Below are 18278 nucleotides of genomic sequence, written 5' to 3' on the forward strand. Positions count from 1 at the left end.
GTTTTTCTTTATAATCTTAGTGTCAAGGATATGAATTCGAATATATAGATATTGATTTTTTTATTAATTTATTTTGTCCAATAAGTCAGACAAGTATGCCCAATGTCAAATTAAATCATTGAATAATATTTAAATTGACAATCAAATATGTAAATGTTGTTTTACTAAAAAAAAAATAGATCAAAATCTGCTCAAAATAAATAACTGAAAATAACATATCTATAATATGTTGTCGAAAACTCGAAATAATAGTTCATCAGTTTGTTGTCATTAAATACTACTGTAATGATATGAAATAACATTAAATTATTAAAACATTTTTATGTAAATTTTTTTCAAATAAATAGTAAATAATTTAAAATTATTAAAAAATAATTCAACATAACTATTTGATGTATTCAAAATATGCACTTGAAACAATAATATCTTAATATTAGTATATAAAATTTTAGATTGACATAAATTAAAAATAGTTTACTAAAAAAATAAATTAATACAGATTTTTTAGGATAAATTTAACAGTTATGCTACACACATCTATGTATCTATGTATTCAAGTTGGCCAAAATTTAAATAGAGTCACGCGCATTAATGATGAGTGAAAACACGCGCTCGAAAATTCTTCGTTACTTCGCGTCCATTACGAAAAAACGTTACTTCTTCCTCAACGCCAAACCACTACACGAAACCGCTCCTTCTCTTTGAATCTCTCTCAAAATCACTCAAACTTCACTCACATTCTCTGCAAAAACCACTACTGGAGAAGAATCGCGACAAGATTTTGCCACGAACAAGCAAAAACGAATGAAAATAGCAACAAAGACTAACAAAGGTATGAGAAAAATTACTGTTCATTTAAAATCTTGCAATGTCGCATTTCTCCTAGTTGTATTTTAGGTTTACTAGATTGATTTGCTTCGTTTAGTAGATCGACGTATTGTCTACAATATAACTAGAGCTTTGAATGAAATTTGTTGTTATTTTTATTTAGTTCAGTGGATAGTGTAAATAGGGTTTTGAAATTGGTTGTTACTCTATTCAGTACTTCTTTTGCATGAAAAAATACTATTCTTGATGATTGAAATTTGATAACGATTTATTCACCACATGAATGTTGTTCGGTTCGGTGACCTTCTTTTATTTTGCTCAGGGTTTAGGGTTATTGTGATTGCATTTTTACAGTATAACTAGAGTTTTGAATGAAATTTGTTCTTATTTTTATTCAATTCAGTGGATAGTATAACTAGGGCTTTGAATTTGGTTGTTACTCTGTTTAGTTGACTTCTATTGCATAGACAAATTCTATTCTTGATGATTGAATGTTTATAACGATTTATTCACCACATGAATTGTGTTCGGTTCGGTAGGCTTGGTGATTTTCATTCACTTGATATTTAGTGTGTTCAAGGTTTAGGGTTATTTTTATTGCATTTTTATAGTATAACTAGGATTTTGAATGAAATTTATTCTTATTTTTATTCAGTTCAGTGGATAGTGTATGTGAGTAGATAGTATATGTTAATTTCAACTTGGTTGTTACTCTGTTGAGTTGACTTCATTTGCATGGAGAAATACTATTCTTGATGATTGAAAGTGTATAACAATTTATTCACCACATGAATGTTGTTCGATTCGGTGGGTTTGGTAATTTTTATTCATTTGATATTTAGTGTGTTCAGGATTAAGGGTTATTCTGATTGCATGCAGCAATGCTTTTCTAGCTGTTTTATTAGTTATCATATTTTATTCAGTGTGTTTTATTCAGTGCATCAAGGGGGTTCGATTCAGTGGGCTGGGACATTTATCATTTCAGTTGGGTTCATTTCATATGTAACTAATTTCCTTTCAATTGAAATGTAGGAATAGATTGATGGCTTCAGGCACGAATATAGTCTGAATATTCTATTGCGTGAAATGAACAAAATCATAGATCAAGTGATTCAGGCATCTGAAGTAACAAGACTCCCAAAGCTATCTGCTGCCCTCTCCAACCCTTATTGTAAATTCACATATGGGGATTTATATAGTAAATAGGATATACTATGATTGACTGGTTGTAATTAACAATATTTTGTTTTACTTATTTAAAAAAGCAAATAATGCTTCTTTCAATGTATTCATGTGAATATTAATGTAAATGTTAATCTATATATCTAATCTTAATATCAATGTATATATTTAATGTTAATATTTTTATCTGATTCAAGATAGATTATTCCTTGTCCCGTCGGTCTAAGACGTTAATTTATATATCTATTGGAACTGTCTGGCTGACGTTTTGTTCCAGGTTCACAATGAATGGAATCAGGGTATTTATCAAGACATTAAGAACCCCAAAAAACACAGTGAACTGAAATTAATACACTGGATGAACAGAAAAATTGCATATATCAATATAGCAGAAAGCTTTCTAAACACCGAATTGAAATACGTACTCATGGTGAAATAACTCTATAGTGCTGAGTGAACGAAACATAATCCAAAATATAAAATAAAAATCAAACAGCTTTCTGAACACCGAACCGAAATACGTACTCATGATGAAACAAATATATTCCATTATATAAAATCAAATTCAAAACACTTCTATCTACAATTTAGATATTATTAATTCAATTCAGATTCAAAAACACCTACGTCCATTGAATTCAATTCAAATAAAATTAACAATTGCATTCCATTCAATTCGATTCAAAATTGAATAATCCAAACTTCATCAGCATGATTCGTTTCAGAAGGATAAACCAAATCGTTCTCATTCAACTGATTTGAAGTTGAATCATTCATTATTTCGATTCAGGAGTGAAGATCGAAGAAGAAGAAGAACGACGGAGCTTATTACATTGAATTCAATGCAGATCAATAATAAAGAACGTGAGCAGAGAAGAAAAAAAAGAACAATAAAGAAAACGCGAACAGAGGAGAACAACAAATCTTATTACGTTGAAGAACGAAAATGCGAGAAGAGAACAAGGTTTAGATTGCAGCAGAAGGTTTGCATTGAGCAAAAGTTTATCACGCAGCATAAGATTTACGTTATATGAGGTGCGTATATGACAAATGAGTGAGAGAGTGAAAGAGGCGCGTCTGAAAAATATTACTTGAATAACTTGAATAAAAAAATTACATGAATGTAAAATTTTTTTATAAATCTGATAGTGAAGATATTAATATACATAAATTTCAAAATTTAATATATCTAAATGATAATTATAATCGTCAATTATTGATAAAAATTGATGAGATTTAACTTTGTATCTAAATATAATAAAAAAAATATACCGATACCGCCTCCTCTATCCATTGTGTTTAGACCATTATTTTCACGTGGTATTTAAATATCTTCCAATTCATAATCGATATCATCAATGACATCAATCACTAGTTTTTAATAAAAAGATATTAATGAATTAACTAATTATTAAGTTCTCATATTTTTACCAAAAGAAAATAGATTTAGAAGTTAATTTCAACCTTATCAAGAATTAAAAAGAACATAGATATATACCTTCATAATCTCTAAGAAAATCAAAGTTAAAATTTTAATGATTTGAATTGATGATTAACCAAAGTAATGTTAAGAGTTTTTATACAGTTCATTTCTACTCTTTGGTGTAGATTTTTTATAACTTGTGAATTATGAATGAGAGTCTTTTTAATAGTTATTTTAAGAGTAAAGTATTGTTTTTAATGTTTGGAGTAAGTTTTATTTGTGTTTCTAACGTTTAAATCATTTTATTTGTACTTCTAATATTTGTAAAAGTAATTTAATATTATCCTGTATGTCATCAATTACACATCATGAGCTTTAGTTTGAGTTTTGAAAATCTTTTATTGAAATTAGAATACAAATATCTGGAACAGAACCGATAATCCACTCCGAAAAATAGTTCATCAAAAGTTGAAAGTTGAAACTAATTCATGTGACATTTACATAATTCACTTTTCTAGGGATATAATTGAACCTAATAAACACAAATAGTGAATACAATATTGAAATCGAACACATCAAAGTGAGACCTAATTGAGAACGAATACATCCAAGTGAGAATAATTAAAAAATACAATATGATTTATTAGTATAATTGACGGCAGGATAATATTAAATCATTTTTATAAATATTAGCTAGAAATACAAATAGGACGATTTCAAACGTTAGGGACACATATAAGACTTACTTCAAATGTTGGAAACAAAAATAATACTTTACTCTTATTTTAATATCAGTAATATTTAAAAAAAATTAAACGGATAAAGTTATATATATTACACACTTAAGAAAAACCCAAATATAAGTTATTAATATTTATAAAATAAATTTAATATTATTTAAAAATTTTAAAAAAATAATCAACTAATATTATTATCCATTAAAATCGTAAATAGTTTTGCTCTTATTAAACTTAGACAGTATTTTTTACAATTTTATAATTTTTACTTTTATTTTTTTATATTTTTTTTTATCATTGAGTCTAAATTTTTTATATTTGTTACGTTGGGTAATCGGAGATTAATGGGCTGGACTCGGTAGGTTGGCCCAATCGTCTGAGGAAGGAAGCCTTCGAGCGGGTTCGCGCCTTTGTGGCCTTCGTCCGACTCGCGAGTGTGAGAGAATGGGGGGTGGTACCTACAAAGACGCTCTGATGCCTAAGTCAGCAAGGGTGTGAGCAGGTCTAGAGAGTATTGGAACTTAGAGATACCTGAGGGGTGTCAGTGTATTTATAGTAGTGAACCAATAACCACCATTGGAGTAGTTCCACCTTTTAGGGTGGATAACCGTTCCTTTATCTTAGAGAGGTTACGATATAGCTCCTGGAAGTGGATTGAGAGATTTTAGGGGCAGTTATTATCTGTCAGCTAATCTCTGCTTCCGACTTCGTTTGGGCGAGTCGTGGGGAGCACCGACTTCTTAGAGGAAGGTCGGTATACTGTGAGGCTCAACCTTGTGGGTTGGGCCTATCGTTTGGATTTGGGTCTTAGCTTTGGACCAAGATATGAACAATACTATTAATAAAATCGTAGATAATAATCCTTATGTATGAAAAAAAAAATATATAGTAGAATAAAAATTATGTATAAATTCTCTAAATAAACAACTATGACAAACATACAAGGAAGGATTCATTGCTCATTATGTATAACTGTGAACATGTTTTTGAGATAAAATAATAATGCAAAAAAATATTTTTCTCTTTTTCAAAAGAATAATACGATCCTACCTTTTTTTACTGCTATGTTTAAAAATTACTACATATACTTGCCTAATATTTTCTTCGTTACAATATCAAGTTCAAATAATTATAACATCATATATTTATTTACTAATATGGCAAGAATCACAATAAGTAATCTTACAATATTGTTTAAATAAATTTAAATAATTATAATATTATATATTTATTTACCAATATATAAAAAATTATAATAAGTAATCTTATAATATCGTTCAAATCATCCAAATAATTATATTATCGTTCAAATTATTGTTCAAATCATTATAATCTTGTCAAAATGTCATTTACTTTGTCCGGGTAACAATGGTACGCTTCTAAAATATATAAACAAAAAACAAAATCTACATATTTTCACTTAAATGCACCATATTATTTATGTTTTATTAATATATATATGCTTAGGAACAAAAGATTTTGGCACAGTTTGTGAAATCACTCTTCACTCTTCACTACTCATCACTCATCACTACCAACTCAAATTTTCAATCCTGGTATGGTATAATCTTCTTAGGAGCTCTCTCCTATTTATTTATTTAAATTTATTTGTATAATGCTTTGCTTTTTCGAATTTATTTAATTCTGTTTATTATTTTATTCACATTGGATTATTAGAGCCTCATAATGAAGAGAAGAGACTAGAGAGTAAGAAAGGCAGCGAATTAAACATGCGTATGATGAAGAGAGACAAAAACTTGAGTCTTATTCTTCTGCTATGCATCATCCTTTTTGCAGGTTTGTTTTTCTTGTCTCCTACGCAAATTGAAGCTTTAATTACCATATGAATATGACTACGCCTGTCACCATCACCTCACATCACCGTTATCATTTAATTAAAAATATATATATATAAATCTAATTACAAATTTGATAAAATTATAAAAACTAACAAAATAATTAAATCTTTTATTATCAGTGATTTTATTGAGCACAATATAATTTTCTTTAAAAAAAAAATTAAATTAAAACACATATCAATACCATCATAATGAGTTTGCTGATTAATATTTGGCCAATTTTATGGTGCCTATGAATTAGTGCCTAAATTTTACCTAACTTATTTTTTATAGTAAGTTTTGATTTTTTAAAAATTATTTATTGTTATATCTTTTAAATTAAATATTATTTTTTAACCTTTTTCAGATACCATAGCATTCACCTTAATATTTTTATTTTATTTTTTTACTTTTATACTTTTATCTCTCTCAAAAGGTAATTGTTTGAATTCTTCCCTTAACTCAATGTAATTATTTAAATGCTTATCGTACGTGTTTTCTTTTTAGTTGGAGTCTTGTATACTTTTAATTTTTTTAATATGCATATGAATTGAAAAAAATAAGTTAAAATGTTAATATTAGAGCAATTTCAGTATATTTTATAAAATTATATATTTTATTTTGACATATATAGCTCCTTTTTTTAAAGGTTTAGTTATTCTGTTGATTTTTATAGTTTTATCAAATTTTTAAGTGAGGTCTTTATATATTTTTTCTTTCAATTGGATCCTTACAATGCTTTTAATTTTATAATTAGGTCACTTCTGGTATAAAAAATGTTAGAATTAATTGAATATTTTTTCGTAAATTGAAGGTATTTATAATTAAAATTTAATTAGATTTTTAACCGCATAATTAGATACTTATACTAGTTTTAATTTTATAATTAAATTTTTTTAGTATAAAAAATATTAGAATTAACTAAATATTTTTTTAAATATTAAAAAATCTATAATTAAAAATTTAATTAGATCTTTTGACTATATATTTTTTAAAAAAATATTTTATTAATTTTAATATTTTTATATAAAAATAACCTAATTATAAAATTAAAAATAATATATAAATTTAATTAAAAAAATATAAGAACCTAATTAAAAATTTAGTAAAATTATAAGATCAACACAATAATTAAATTTTTTTTAAAAGAGAGTAGAGAATTGAGAAAAAAAAATTGTTTGTACATCTAGTAAATATTTGGAATAATTGTAAAAGAATCTGATTTGAATCGATGTACAAATCATTTATTACGTATCCAATTTATTATTAAAATCAAATTTGATTTTATTTGATTTAAGTCAATCATTGTAAAGTTATTTCTTTCTACTACATCTCCATCGCTTTTTGCTTCTTGGTTATTATAAAAAAAATAAATTAATTAAATACTTGCATTCTTTGAAAAAATAATAATAATTACGTGCTCAAACATCAAAGATTCGTATAGTAGTTATTAGATGATTATTTCATTTAAAATGTTAGAATTTTTTTTATGTCGTTTCATCAGTGATTTAATTTCTATCATAAACATTCAATTATATAAAAAAAATTTAAATCAAAATAGTGTCACTCAAACTCTTCAGCAAATCGAAAAGACTTTGGTTTATTAATATTACTACTACTACTACTACTATTATTTTATTATCCTAGTTACAGTGTTCAACTTTCAATTATTATTATTCTTTTAATAATTGTTTATTCTCTCAATTCAGCTGTACTTCCTAACAATCAAAGCTCTGCTATGCTGTGATGTATTTGATTTTCCTCTTAATTCTTATATGTTACTAATTAAAGAACATATATTAATGTTAAGTCAAAATACATAGCACTAAAGTACTAAACTACTTACTACTATACTGTATTTGAATATGACAACACTAGGTTTTGGAGCTGAAGCTTTATCCTATGATCACACTGTCAGCATTGAAGTAATTAAGTCCTTCCCTCTAACAACCTTTTTTTTTATTTTATATTTTCTAGGATAGGACCTTACTGTTAATGTCACTGTTACATTTACACATAACTTTAATTATGTGGGTCCTAATGTTTTCAATTTCCACCTCAGTGTTTGACACACCCTCATAAGCCACAGTACAATGGAGGAATCATCCAAAACCCAGAACTGAATAATGGATCACAAGGTTGGATTCAATTTGGTGAATCAGCAATACAACATAGAGAATCATTAGGGAACAAATACATTGTGGCACATAAGAGAAAGCAAACTTATGATAGTGTCTCCCAGAAGGTTTTCTTGCAAAAGAACAAGCACTATGCTTTATCTGGTAAATTTAATAATTTTGTACTAAGATAAATTGTCTTGGTTTTATATTAATGAAATATCAAGAAATTAATTAACTTGATTTTGTTCTTGGTGAAGCTTGGATACAAGTGAATGAGGGAAATAATGTTGAAGTAACAGCAATGGTTAAAACAAGGAAAGGGATAAAATTTGCTGGTGCCACAATTGCTAAGTCTAATTGCTGGTCTATGATAAAGGGTGGTCTCACAACAGATACATCAGGAATTGCTAAACTCTATTTTGAAGTAATATTATTGTTTAAATTTCTAAAAACAGATATTAATTTTTTATTTTTATTTTTTTTAATTTGATGTTGAAAATGCTGAACTGTGTATTGCAGAGCAAGAATACTGATGTGGAAATATGGGTGGACAGCGTTTCCTTACAACCCTTCACAGAAGAGGAATGGAAGTCTCATCAAGATTACAATATTGAAAAGGTAAACATTGTTTTGCTGATAGTTTTTTGGATTTGTTTTTGTTTATCTATATATTTTTATTATATAGAAGTTAATACCTAGTTAGTATAAAAGGAGTTTATGTCATATAATTATTTTTCTTTATGTAATATCAACTATTTTAAATAGGTGACAATTATTAAAAAAAATCTCTTACCATTGGGCTATGTCAACTATCTTGAATAGGTGATAATTATAAAAAAAATTCATGTATTATGAAGTTTTAAATCTTTACTATAAAAAAATATTTTCCTAATCAATACCCTTAATTAATTAAATTTACTACATATCATTATACATTTTAATTATAATAAAATAATGGCTAATGTGCCAATGAGTTATAACTCAAATGATATAATCTCTTCATATTCATCTAAGAGATTGTGGGTTCGAGTCTCCCTATTTAAAAAAAAAAGTAACAGTTAATACAATTAACATTTTATATTAAAATTGTAAGAATAATAACAATAATAATAAAAATAATAGCAATTTTCAATTACAAATAATCAAATACAACGATACTAATTATCATAATTATTAATATAAAATTTATTGATATAATTCTTTGTTATATGAGTTATATAGATTAATTTATAACTAATTATGAAAAAAACTCATCTATTATTTTTAATTATCTAAAAAATAATATACAAAAATTCATAATATTAGTTTTTTACTTTTTCATGCATTACGCGAGTCTAAATTTAGTTTAGTCTAATGATAAAAGACAATGAGTCTACAAGTAAAAACAAGAAAGAAAATATAGTTTAACACTCTATGAACCATCATTGGTGCTACATTCCCCAATTAGCCACAAAATATATGAGATTAAGTTGTTTTGTTCTTGAAAATGTGTAACTTGGCAGGCAAGAAAGAGAAAGGTATCAATCCAAATATTGGATAAAGAAGGAAAACCTCTTAGAAATGCAAGTGTATCACTTCAACAAACAAGGGCACGCTTCCCATTTGGAAGCGCAATAGACAAATCCATTCTCAACAACCCTGCATACCAAAAATGGTTCCTCCAAAGGTTCACAGTCACAACATTCACCAATGAAATGAAATGGTACAGCACAGAATCCGTCCGGGGCCGGGAAGACTACTCGGCCGCGGACGCGATGCTAGGCTTTGCCAGGAGAAACCGCATTGCTGTTAGAGGCCACAACATATTCTGGGATGACCCCAAATTCCAACCTGGTTGGGTCCCTTCACTTTCACCACAAGAACTCAATATGGCAGTGCAAAAGAGGCTTCAATCTGTTGTTTCAAGATACAAAGGCCAAGTTATTCATTGGGATGTTGTTAATGAGAACATGCATTTTTCATTCTTTGAGAGTAAACTTGGACAAGATTTTTCAGCTAAGGTTTTCAGTGTGGCTCATGGGATTGATGGTGGTGCTACATTGTTCTTGAATGAGTTTAATACAATTGAGGATAATAGAGATAATGCAGCAAACCCTGCAAAGTATATTCAGAAGCTTAGACAGATTCAAGATTATCCTACTTTTAAGAGCAGAGGAGGAGTTGTTGGAATTGGCCTTGAAGCACATTTTCCTAATTTTCCTCCTAATTTGCCATACATGAGAGCTTCCATTGATCAACTTGTTGCCACTCGTTCACCAGTTTGGATAACAGAAATTGATGTTTCACCCCAAAATAATCAGGTAAAGTTTACTACTCTAAATATTATTGTTAATGTTTCAAGTGTCAGAAGTACATGAAGTTAGTCCCACATAAAAAAAAGCAAAGAAGGGTGAAGAGTTTATAAGATGAGAGACCCATTAATTAGACACCTTAAGATTTTGAATTGGATGTGGTGTCTTTTCATCTTATGTTTTAACCAACCTTAATTAATACATTTGAATTTGTGTGTAGGTGCAATCCTTTGAACAAGTTCTAAGAGAAGCACACTCTCACCCTGGTGTCCAAGGAATTATAATGTGGACAGCAAGATCACCACAAGGTTGCTACAGAATTTGTTTAACAGACAACAATTTCAACAACTTGCCTGCAGGTGTTGTTGTGGACAAGCTTCTTCATGAATGGGGCCTCAGACCATTCTCAGCAAACACTGATCACAATGGCTTCATTCATGTTTCTCTTTTCCATGGAGATTACAAGTTGGAAATCAATCACCCTCTCATCAACAACAACAATTACTCTTTCACTCACCACCTTCAAGTGAATCCAATACATCATCATCATCATAATAATGGGTCCCACATCACTACACAGATTGTTAAGCTTTCTGTCTAGTTATTATTATCAATGATTATTCCTAAAAGTGGTACTTTCTTAGTTTCTTTTTATGTAAATATAAAATATATATATTAAAAATAAATAAATAATAATAATGACTGATTTTTAATATGCAGATTTTTTTTTTGAATTATTTAACACATGACACAAAATAGTCTCTTCTATTTATTTTTTGCCAAACAATAAATTGTAATTTTCTTAAATTTTAAACATTTTTTCATGTCTATTTATTCTTATGTTTATGTCCTATATTAAGCAAACATTAAGGCTAGAAACCTTATAAAGGAAAGAAACCTCATAACATCAATTTTTACACTAATAAGGAAAATAAATATTAATGATTCCAATTATTAAGTGAATTGATTATGTGTAAACGTGTAATGTGTTAATTTACTGTATCTAAAATCAATAGCAACAATGCACAAATAAGAAATAACTAAATATAAAAGATTATTTACCATCTCAATAGATCTAAACATGAATCATGGACACTTGAATGACTTTGATACTAAAAATTTTCGGCAGTCGTAAATCACATGGATCTGGTGACTATAATTTGTGAAAAAAAAAGAAAAAAAATATTTTTGGTTATGGAAATGGAATAAGATAACACACTAACACAAAAATGAGCGTTCTTGTATTTTATTGATCATAAATTAAAACAAATTATAAAAGTATAATTTATTATATTTTTTATTTTTATAAAAAATAGAGAAACTTGAACCCGCGACCTCTTGGATGAGTATAGAGACTATGTCATTTGAATTATAATTCATTGACTTATTCTCTTTTTTATTTAAAAAATTTAAAAAAATATAATAATAAAAAGTATAATTATAAAAAATTAGTAAGAATAATAAAAAAAATAAATTATATATTTAGTTAATATTTCTATATTCTTTCTGTTAAAATAAATACAAAATATACTAATTTAATATCTTTAGACATAATATTTTTTTTATATTTTATTTGTCAAAATATAATTTTATATTTTTATGTACGAGCTTTTGAAAGAACCAAAATATACGAGCGCATGGTCTCTTTTCTTCAATAGTGTAGTACCTACATTTTCGGCAACTGTCTCGAGTCAACCAAACACAACCACAAACCCATGACCCTTCTCACTTCACACCCACATTTTTTCTTTTTTTCCAAAATTTCCTATACTCTATTAGCATCTCAATTTTCAACACCAAGTAAATTCATTTGCATTATTTTATTTATCCAAAAAATAAAAGAAACAAAATGTGACAGCTGGCAAGGGTCATTGAGTCAATGATCACTACTTAGTTTGATTGAACACGAGTTCAACTTCTTTATTATTATTGTCACATACACTTCCCATTACTTTGCAACACGTGGCAGCTCATGGTTTTTTCATCCTTCTTTTTTTGGTGAAAAACCATTTATTTATTGCTGTTTTGATTTGCCTTCAATTCGCTCACCAATTTCCTGAGATGAAAGAGAGGGGTCTTTGTTGAGAGAAAGAAAGGGAAGCATGTTCTTTTCTGTCCTTTCTTTCTCTCTCTGATCAGACACTCTAATAATACATTCATAGAAGCATCATTTCATAAACCCTCCTTTTCCTTTCTCTCTCTCAAATTATTACCACAAACACCATCCTCACACTTCTCAAATCAAATTATAGTAGCTGGAAAACCTGCACTTGCACCATGTGTGTTTCAGTTTTACTGCCACAAACTACTGTTGCTTTTTGTTTTTTGACCCAATTCCAAAACAAGTTAAAAAGTTAAAAAGCTGAAGCCTTTTAGAGCCTACATCATTCATTCATTCCATTCAGTGGTAGCTAGTTAGTGTGTTTTGCAATGATTCTAATGAAGGAGAGTTTTATTATTGGATCCTCCCATAACTTCAGCAAAGTTATCAAATTGCCAAAATCCATGAGAATGAGCAACCCAAGAAAGTAAGTATTATTATTATTGTTATTGCTACTACTACTACTACTACACTGTACTCCAATTAATATATGCATGGTGTTTGTGTGAATTGTGATTGTCTTATTTGTCTCTATTAATGTACAACATATATACTACTAATTGTATCAATAAATAAATGCACACTTGTTTTTGTTTTGCTTGCTTTGTTGGTTAACAATAAAAAAATAATGTTGTTGGTGTTGGTGTTGGTGCAGCGCAGATTGAGAAGAATATAGAAATCATAGAAAGTAGAAAAGAAGAGAAAAATGGTTAATTTGTGAGATGATTTTCACGTGAGAGTTCTGCCATAGTGTTCCATGTCCGTGAACAATAGTTTCCAGAAACCAAGAAGGCAACACTTCAACCACATTAAGTGTCTCCATTTTTATGGATCCTCAGAGAAAGAAGAGCTCTTTTACTTTCACTTTCACTTTCACCTCCACTTCCACATTCACAGTTTTGTTCTTCTTTGAAGCTGAAGATCTCAACTTTAGTGTAGTCAATAGCTTGGGTTGAAGTGTTGAACTCACATTTTGAAGCAACAATGGTAGATCTGACTGAAAGTCACACCAAACAGGAAACAAAGAAAAATCAAAGATCTCTTATTTGGTCAGTGAACACTGTGCATCATTTAAGAATTTGTCGATATTTATTATGAGGACCCGAATCTGGTGAAAAAGATCCAAACTTTGTGCTGTCCCATTTTTCATCCTCCATTTCCCTTTTCAAAAGACACAAAAAGAGAAAGACATGGGAAGAAAAAGAACAAGATCCTCTGTTTTCTACTCTGTTTTCTTCGTCTCTGTTCTCTGTTTTCTCTCTCAACTTGCAACCTCAGAGGACGATTCCCAAGCGCTTTTGGCACTGAAATCTTCCATAGACGCACACAACAAGCTTCCATGGCGATCAGGCAGCGATGTCTGCACATGGCAAGGTGTCAAAGACTGCTTCAATGGAAGGGTAAGAAAGCTTGTTATAGAATACTCCAACCTCACCGGAACCTTAGAATCGAAGATCCTGAACCGTTTGGATCAGCTTCGAGTTCTAAGCTTCAAAGGGAACTCACTCTCTGGTCAAATTCCACAACTTTCAAGCTTAGTCAACCTCAAATCAATTTTCCTCAACGACAACAACTTCTCCGGAGAGTTTCCGGCCTCTGTTTCCGACCTCCATCGTGTAAAAGTCATAGTTTTGTCAGGGAACAGAATCTCCGGCGACATTCCGGCGTCGTTGCTGAATCTCCGGCGACTCTACATGCTCTACTTGGAGGACAACTTGTTCACCGGGAAAATCCCGGGGTTCAACCAATCAAGTCTCAGGTACTTAAACGTTTCGAATAACAAACTCTCCGGCGAGATCCCGGCGACTCCGGCATTGGTACGGTTCAATGCTTCTTCGTTTTCCGGCAACACTAATCTCTGCGGCGATCAAGTCCACGTGCCATGCAAAAGTAACATCCTTTTGCCTCCTTCTATGAGCCCAAGTTCCTCCACGGTTCCGAAAACAGCAAAGAAAAAAACATCATCGAACCGCACGAAACTAATCAAGATTATTGGAGGAACCGTTGGTGGTGTTGTTTTGTTGCTCATTATTTTGGTTCTTGTCTTCTTCACCATTTGTAGAAACCGTAGGAAGAGGGTAGGTGCTGGAGCTAGAAGGAAAGGAAATGGGGTTGGAAGTGTGGAGGAAGTTGAAGATGTTGGCGGCGGCGGAGGCGGCGGCGGCGGTGGCAGCAGTGGTAACAACGAAGGGAAACAAGGTGGTTTTGCATGGGAAGGTGAGGGTCTAGGGAAGTTGGTGTTCTTAGGAGCAGGGGATAACAGGGAAATGAGTTACACATTAGAGGATTTGCTTAAGGCTTCAGCTGAGACACTTGGGAGGGGCATTATGGGAAGTACATATAAGGCAGTTATGGAATCAGGGTTTATTGTAACTGTTAAGAGATTGAAGGATGCTAGGTACCCTAATTTGGATGAGTTTAAGGCACATATTGAAGTTCTTGGTAGGCTTAGGCACCCTAATTTGGTCCCACTTAGGGCTTATTTTCAGGCTAAGGAGGAAAGGCTTCTTGTTTATGATTATTTCCCTAATGGCAGCCTCTTCTCTCTCATTCATGGTATGTTCATGTTTTCTTCTCAATCACTATTATTTTATTTATTTATTTATGTTGGATTTGGCTTGACTTGTAGCTTTCTTGTTGCTTTGATTATTCTTCTTGGTCTTTCCATGTCTCTTGCCAATTTATCATTCTTATAAATTAGTGGAGCCACAACATTGATATTGATATGATTTTAAGGTAAAGGTAAAGGTGTTGGTGTTTATCTATTAGCTTTCAATTACCAAACACTATATTAGAATTGATTGTATTGGTGTAGCCATAGGATTCCACATGGGTTGGTAATATTATTGCTTGGGGCATCATGTTCCTAGACTAGTTAGCTTTGTTGTTGTTGTGGTTCAAATGTTGTATTTCTGATTTACAAGAGTGGGTTGGAAATTGGAATATGTGGTCTTGCATGCGTGGGAAGGTGATTTATATAATGATAGAACAATTATAATTATAATGATATATAATGCAAGTATTTTTTAAGGATGAAAAGGAGGGTTTGATGAGAAGGACCTAAAAGTTTATTATCTTTTGGTGTATAATGGGGGGCCTCCTTTGATATCCAATGATATCTAGGCACAAAAGCTTTCCCTCTCGCTTAGATTTAGTTAAATAGGGACACAAGGTGTTGCTTTCCCTCTCCAACTGTTTATTATAATTTCAGACTTTATAAAGATTTGTGCTTTCTATTTGACAACTCATTTATATGATTCTGGCCCCATGTTAGTGCTGTCCCATTCAACCATTGAAAAACTAAAGAGAATTTTCGGCTACATAGTGTTATTATTAGATTGGATGCCACCCTGATGAACATCTACTTCTACAGTTATCTAATCCCAACTTTCATTGGTGTCACAAATTAAACCATGTATATTGAGTCTTTCCTATTGTTCAAATATAGATGCATCTTATGATGGTTCATTGTTGTTGCTTTTTAAAGTTGTTGAAGATAAACTACTGATTTGGTACTTGAAAGTATTTAGAGATCGAGTTTTGATGTATTTTTTGCAAGCATATTAGAAAAATAACTTTTTCATTTGTAAATTTGGTATTCAAGTGATTTTTTCCTTTTTTCTGTAAATAATTGAACTTAAAAAAAAAAAGAGGTTCAGAGATAGAATTCTGCTGATATTTTGCATGCACCTTCCAAATAGGTATCTAAATATTTTTGCAAAAATTCAGATCCATTGTAGATGTTAGCAAATGCAAAAATTGATTGCTATTTATAAAAAAAGAAGTATTTTTATTTTTTTGTTATGTTTCTAAACATTTTTTGGTTTATCTGTTGTTCATATCTTTTGATATTATTTTCCATTAGTGATATAAACTCTTAGATACTATTTTGGTAGTTTATCTAGGTTGTTACTACTGTTAATTAGTATTTTATTTTAAAAGAGCATGATAAATTGGTAGCTAAAGCCCCTGCTAATAATAATAACAATAAAGGCCTAGTTTACACACTGGTGTTGAGCATGATAGTAAATTAATTAAGAACCTTAGTTCTGTCATTGTCCCTTGTAAAACATGTTATGTAGAAACCAGCCACGTGCCCTCTTATTGGAATTCTCTCCCAAAGTAAAAGATGAAAGGCAAGTGTTCCCATAACTGTTAAAAAGCTGTTATATTATCTCTTCTTGATAATGCAATACCAATTTTGTAATAGGAAATTAAAATAGGTGTTTTAGTATTTGAGGGAAAAGCATATGTTCCTTGTAGCACAATCTATTCCAATTAGAACAACCCCCTTGTTCATTTCTTATAAAGGAAGAGAACTATAAATCAAGATATCATACTATGTACAATGGAAAAATAAGGATTATTTAACCTTGTAATTGTGATTACTTAGGATTAATTAAGGCAAGTTACACTTCTAATACTGCATTATTATTAGTAAACTTCATCTCTAGATTTCTGGTAATTACTTTGTTATTATCTTCCTCTTCTGTTAATCTTCTGATGAATGTAACAATGCAGGATCAAAAACATCCGGCGGAGGAAAGCCTCTTCATTGGACATCCTGCCTCAAAATCGCCGAAGATCTCGCGACCGGCCTACTTTACATCCACCAAAACCCCGGCTTAACTCATGGAAACCTTAAATCTTCTAATGTCTTGTTGGGTTCGGACTTCGAATCCTGTCTTACTGACTATGGACTCACCATGTTCCTTAACCCTGACTCAATGGATGAACCAAGTGCCACCTCTTTATTCTACAGAGCACCCGAATGCAGAAGCTTCCAGAGGTCTCACACGCAACCGGCCGATGTATACAGCTTCGGAGTCCTTCTCCTGGAACTCTTAACAGGAAAAACTCCCTTCCAAGACCTTGTCCAAGAACACGGCTCGGATATACCAAGATGGGTTAAATCGGTTCGTGAGGAAGAGACAGAGTCCGGGGATGATCCTTCCTCGGGCAATGAAGCATCCGAAGAGAAGCTTCAAGCTCTCTTGAACATTGCAATGGCATGTGTTTCGCTTGTGCCGGAGAACCGGCCGACGATGAGGGAAGTTCTGAAGATGATAAGAGACACAAGAGGGGAAGCTCAGGTATCATCAAATAGTAGTGATCATTCACCAGGTAGATGGTCAGATACAGTTCAAAGCTTTCCAAGGGAAGAACACTTGAGCATATGATGTCAAATTTTTCCTTTTTTATTTTTAGGTAGGTGGTTAATAATAGTTTGATTTAAACCTATGCTTTTGATGCTGATTTTTCTCCTTGAATTATTGCTTATTGATTTTCCAATCCATCATTCTAGGTGATAGAAAACTCATGCTGTAAACACCTTGATTCTTAATCTTCTTGTTCTTTGTGAGTATATGCACTTTTTAAGAGATTCATTCATTTTCTAGACTCAAAAGATTCATCACTGCCATTGCAAAAGATTCCAAGTATTTATAGTGTTTCCTTCTCTCCATTTAAACAAGTGGGGTTCGAATTTCGCTTTGTGTATGTAACAACACATTGACCAGATCCTTAAATGGAATTTATATTTGCAGCAGATTAGTCTTTTGTCTGTCAAGTTAGGGGATACTATAGACAATAAAAAAATTATTATAATAATTACAATTTATTTTGAAGGGTAATTACAAGAGAATCATATCTCTTATCTCATAGAACAATATATAAAAGACATGATAATCACTTTAAAATCTCTCCAGGAACTAAAATTAAACCCATTAATTAGTTAACTACATTAAAAAAATCAAAT

At 30.6% G+C, this 18278-nt stretch overlaps 2 protein-coding genes across 3 annotated transcripts; both read left to right on the forward strand.

Moving 5' to 3' along the window:
• Window positions 1-5900: 5900 nt before the first annotated feature.
• Window positions 5901-11023, forward strand: LOC107477003 (endo-1,4-beta-xylanase 5-like). The gene is made up of 7 exons (XM_021136626.2): window positions 5901-5967; window positions 7887-7933; window positions 8071-8290; window positions 8386-8552; window positions 8648-8746; window positions 9631-10428; window positions 10640-11023. The coding sequence occupies exons 1-7, from the start codon at window positions 5901-5903 to the stop codon at window positions 11018-11020; spliced, it is 1779 nt and encodes a 592-aa protein (XP_020992285.2). The 3' UTR covers window positions 11021-11023.
• A 1448-nt stretch (window positions 11024-12471) lies between these two features.
• Window positions 12472-17885, forward strand: LOC107476533 (inactive leucine-rich repeat receptor-like serine/threonine-protein kinase At1g60630). 2 transcript variants are annotated; one of them, XM_016096357.3, is made up of 3 exons: window positions 12472-12947; window positions 13176-15076; window positions 17042-17885. In XM_016096357.3, the coding sequence occupies exons 2-3, from the start codon at window positions 13711-13713 to the stop codon at window positions 17698-17700; spliced, it is 2025 nt and encodes a 674-aa protein (XP_015951843.1). In that variant the 5' UTR covers window positions 12472-12947; window positions 13176-13710; the 3' UTR covers window positions 17701-17885. The 2 variants fall into 2 exon arrangements, with proteins under 2 accessions (XP_015951843.1, XP_015951844.1); XM_016096358.3 differs by having other exon boundaries at window positions 13181-15076.
• The last annotated feature ends 393 nt before the right edge of the window (window positions 17886-18278 follow it).

This window comes from Arachis duranensis, chromosome 3 (genome assembly GCF_000817695.3).
Source record: "Arachis duranensis cultivar V14167 chromosome 3, aradu.V14167.gnm2.J7QH, whole genome shotgun sequence".
Classification (NCBI taxonomy): domain Eukaryota; kingdom Viridiplantae; phylum Streptophyta; class Magnoliopsida; order Fabales; family Fabaceae; genus Arachis; species Arachis duranensis.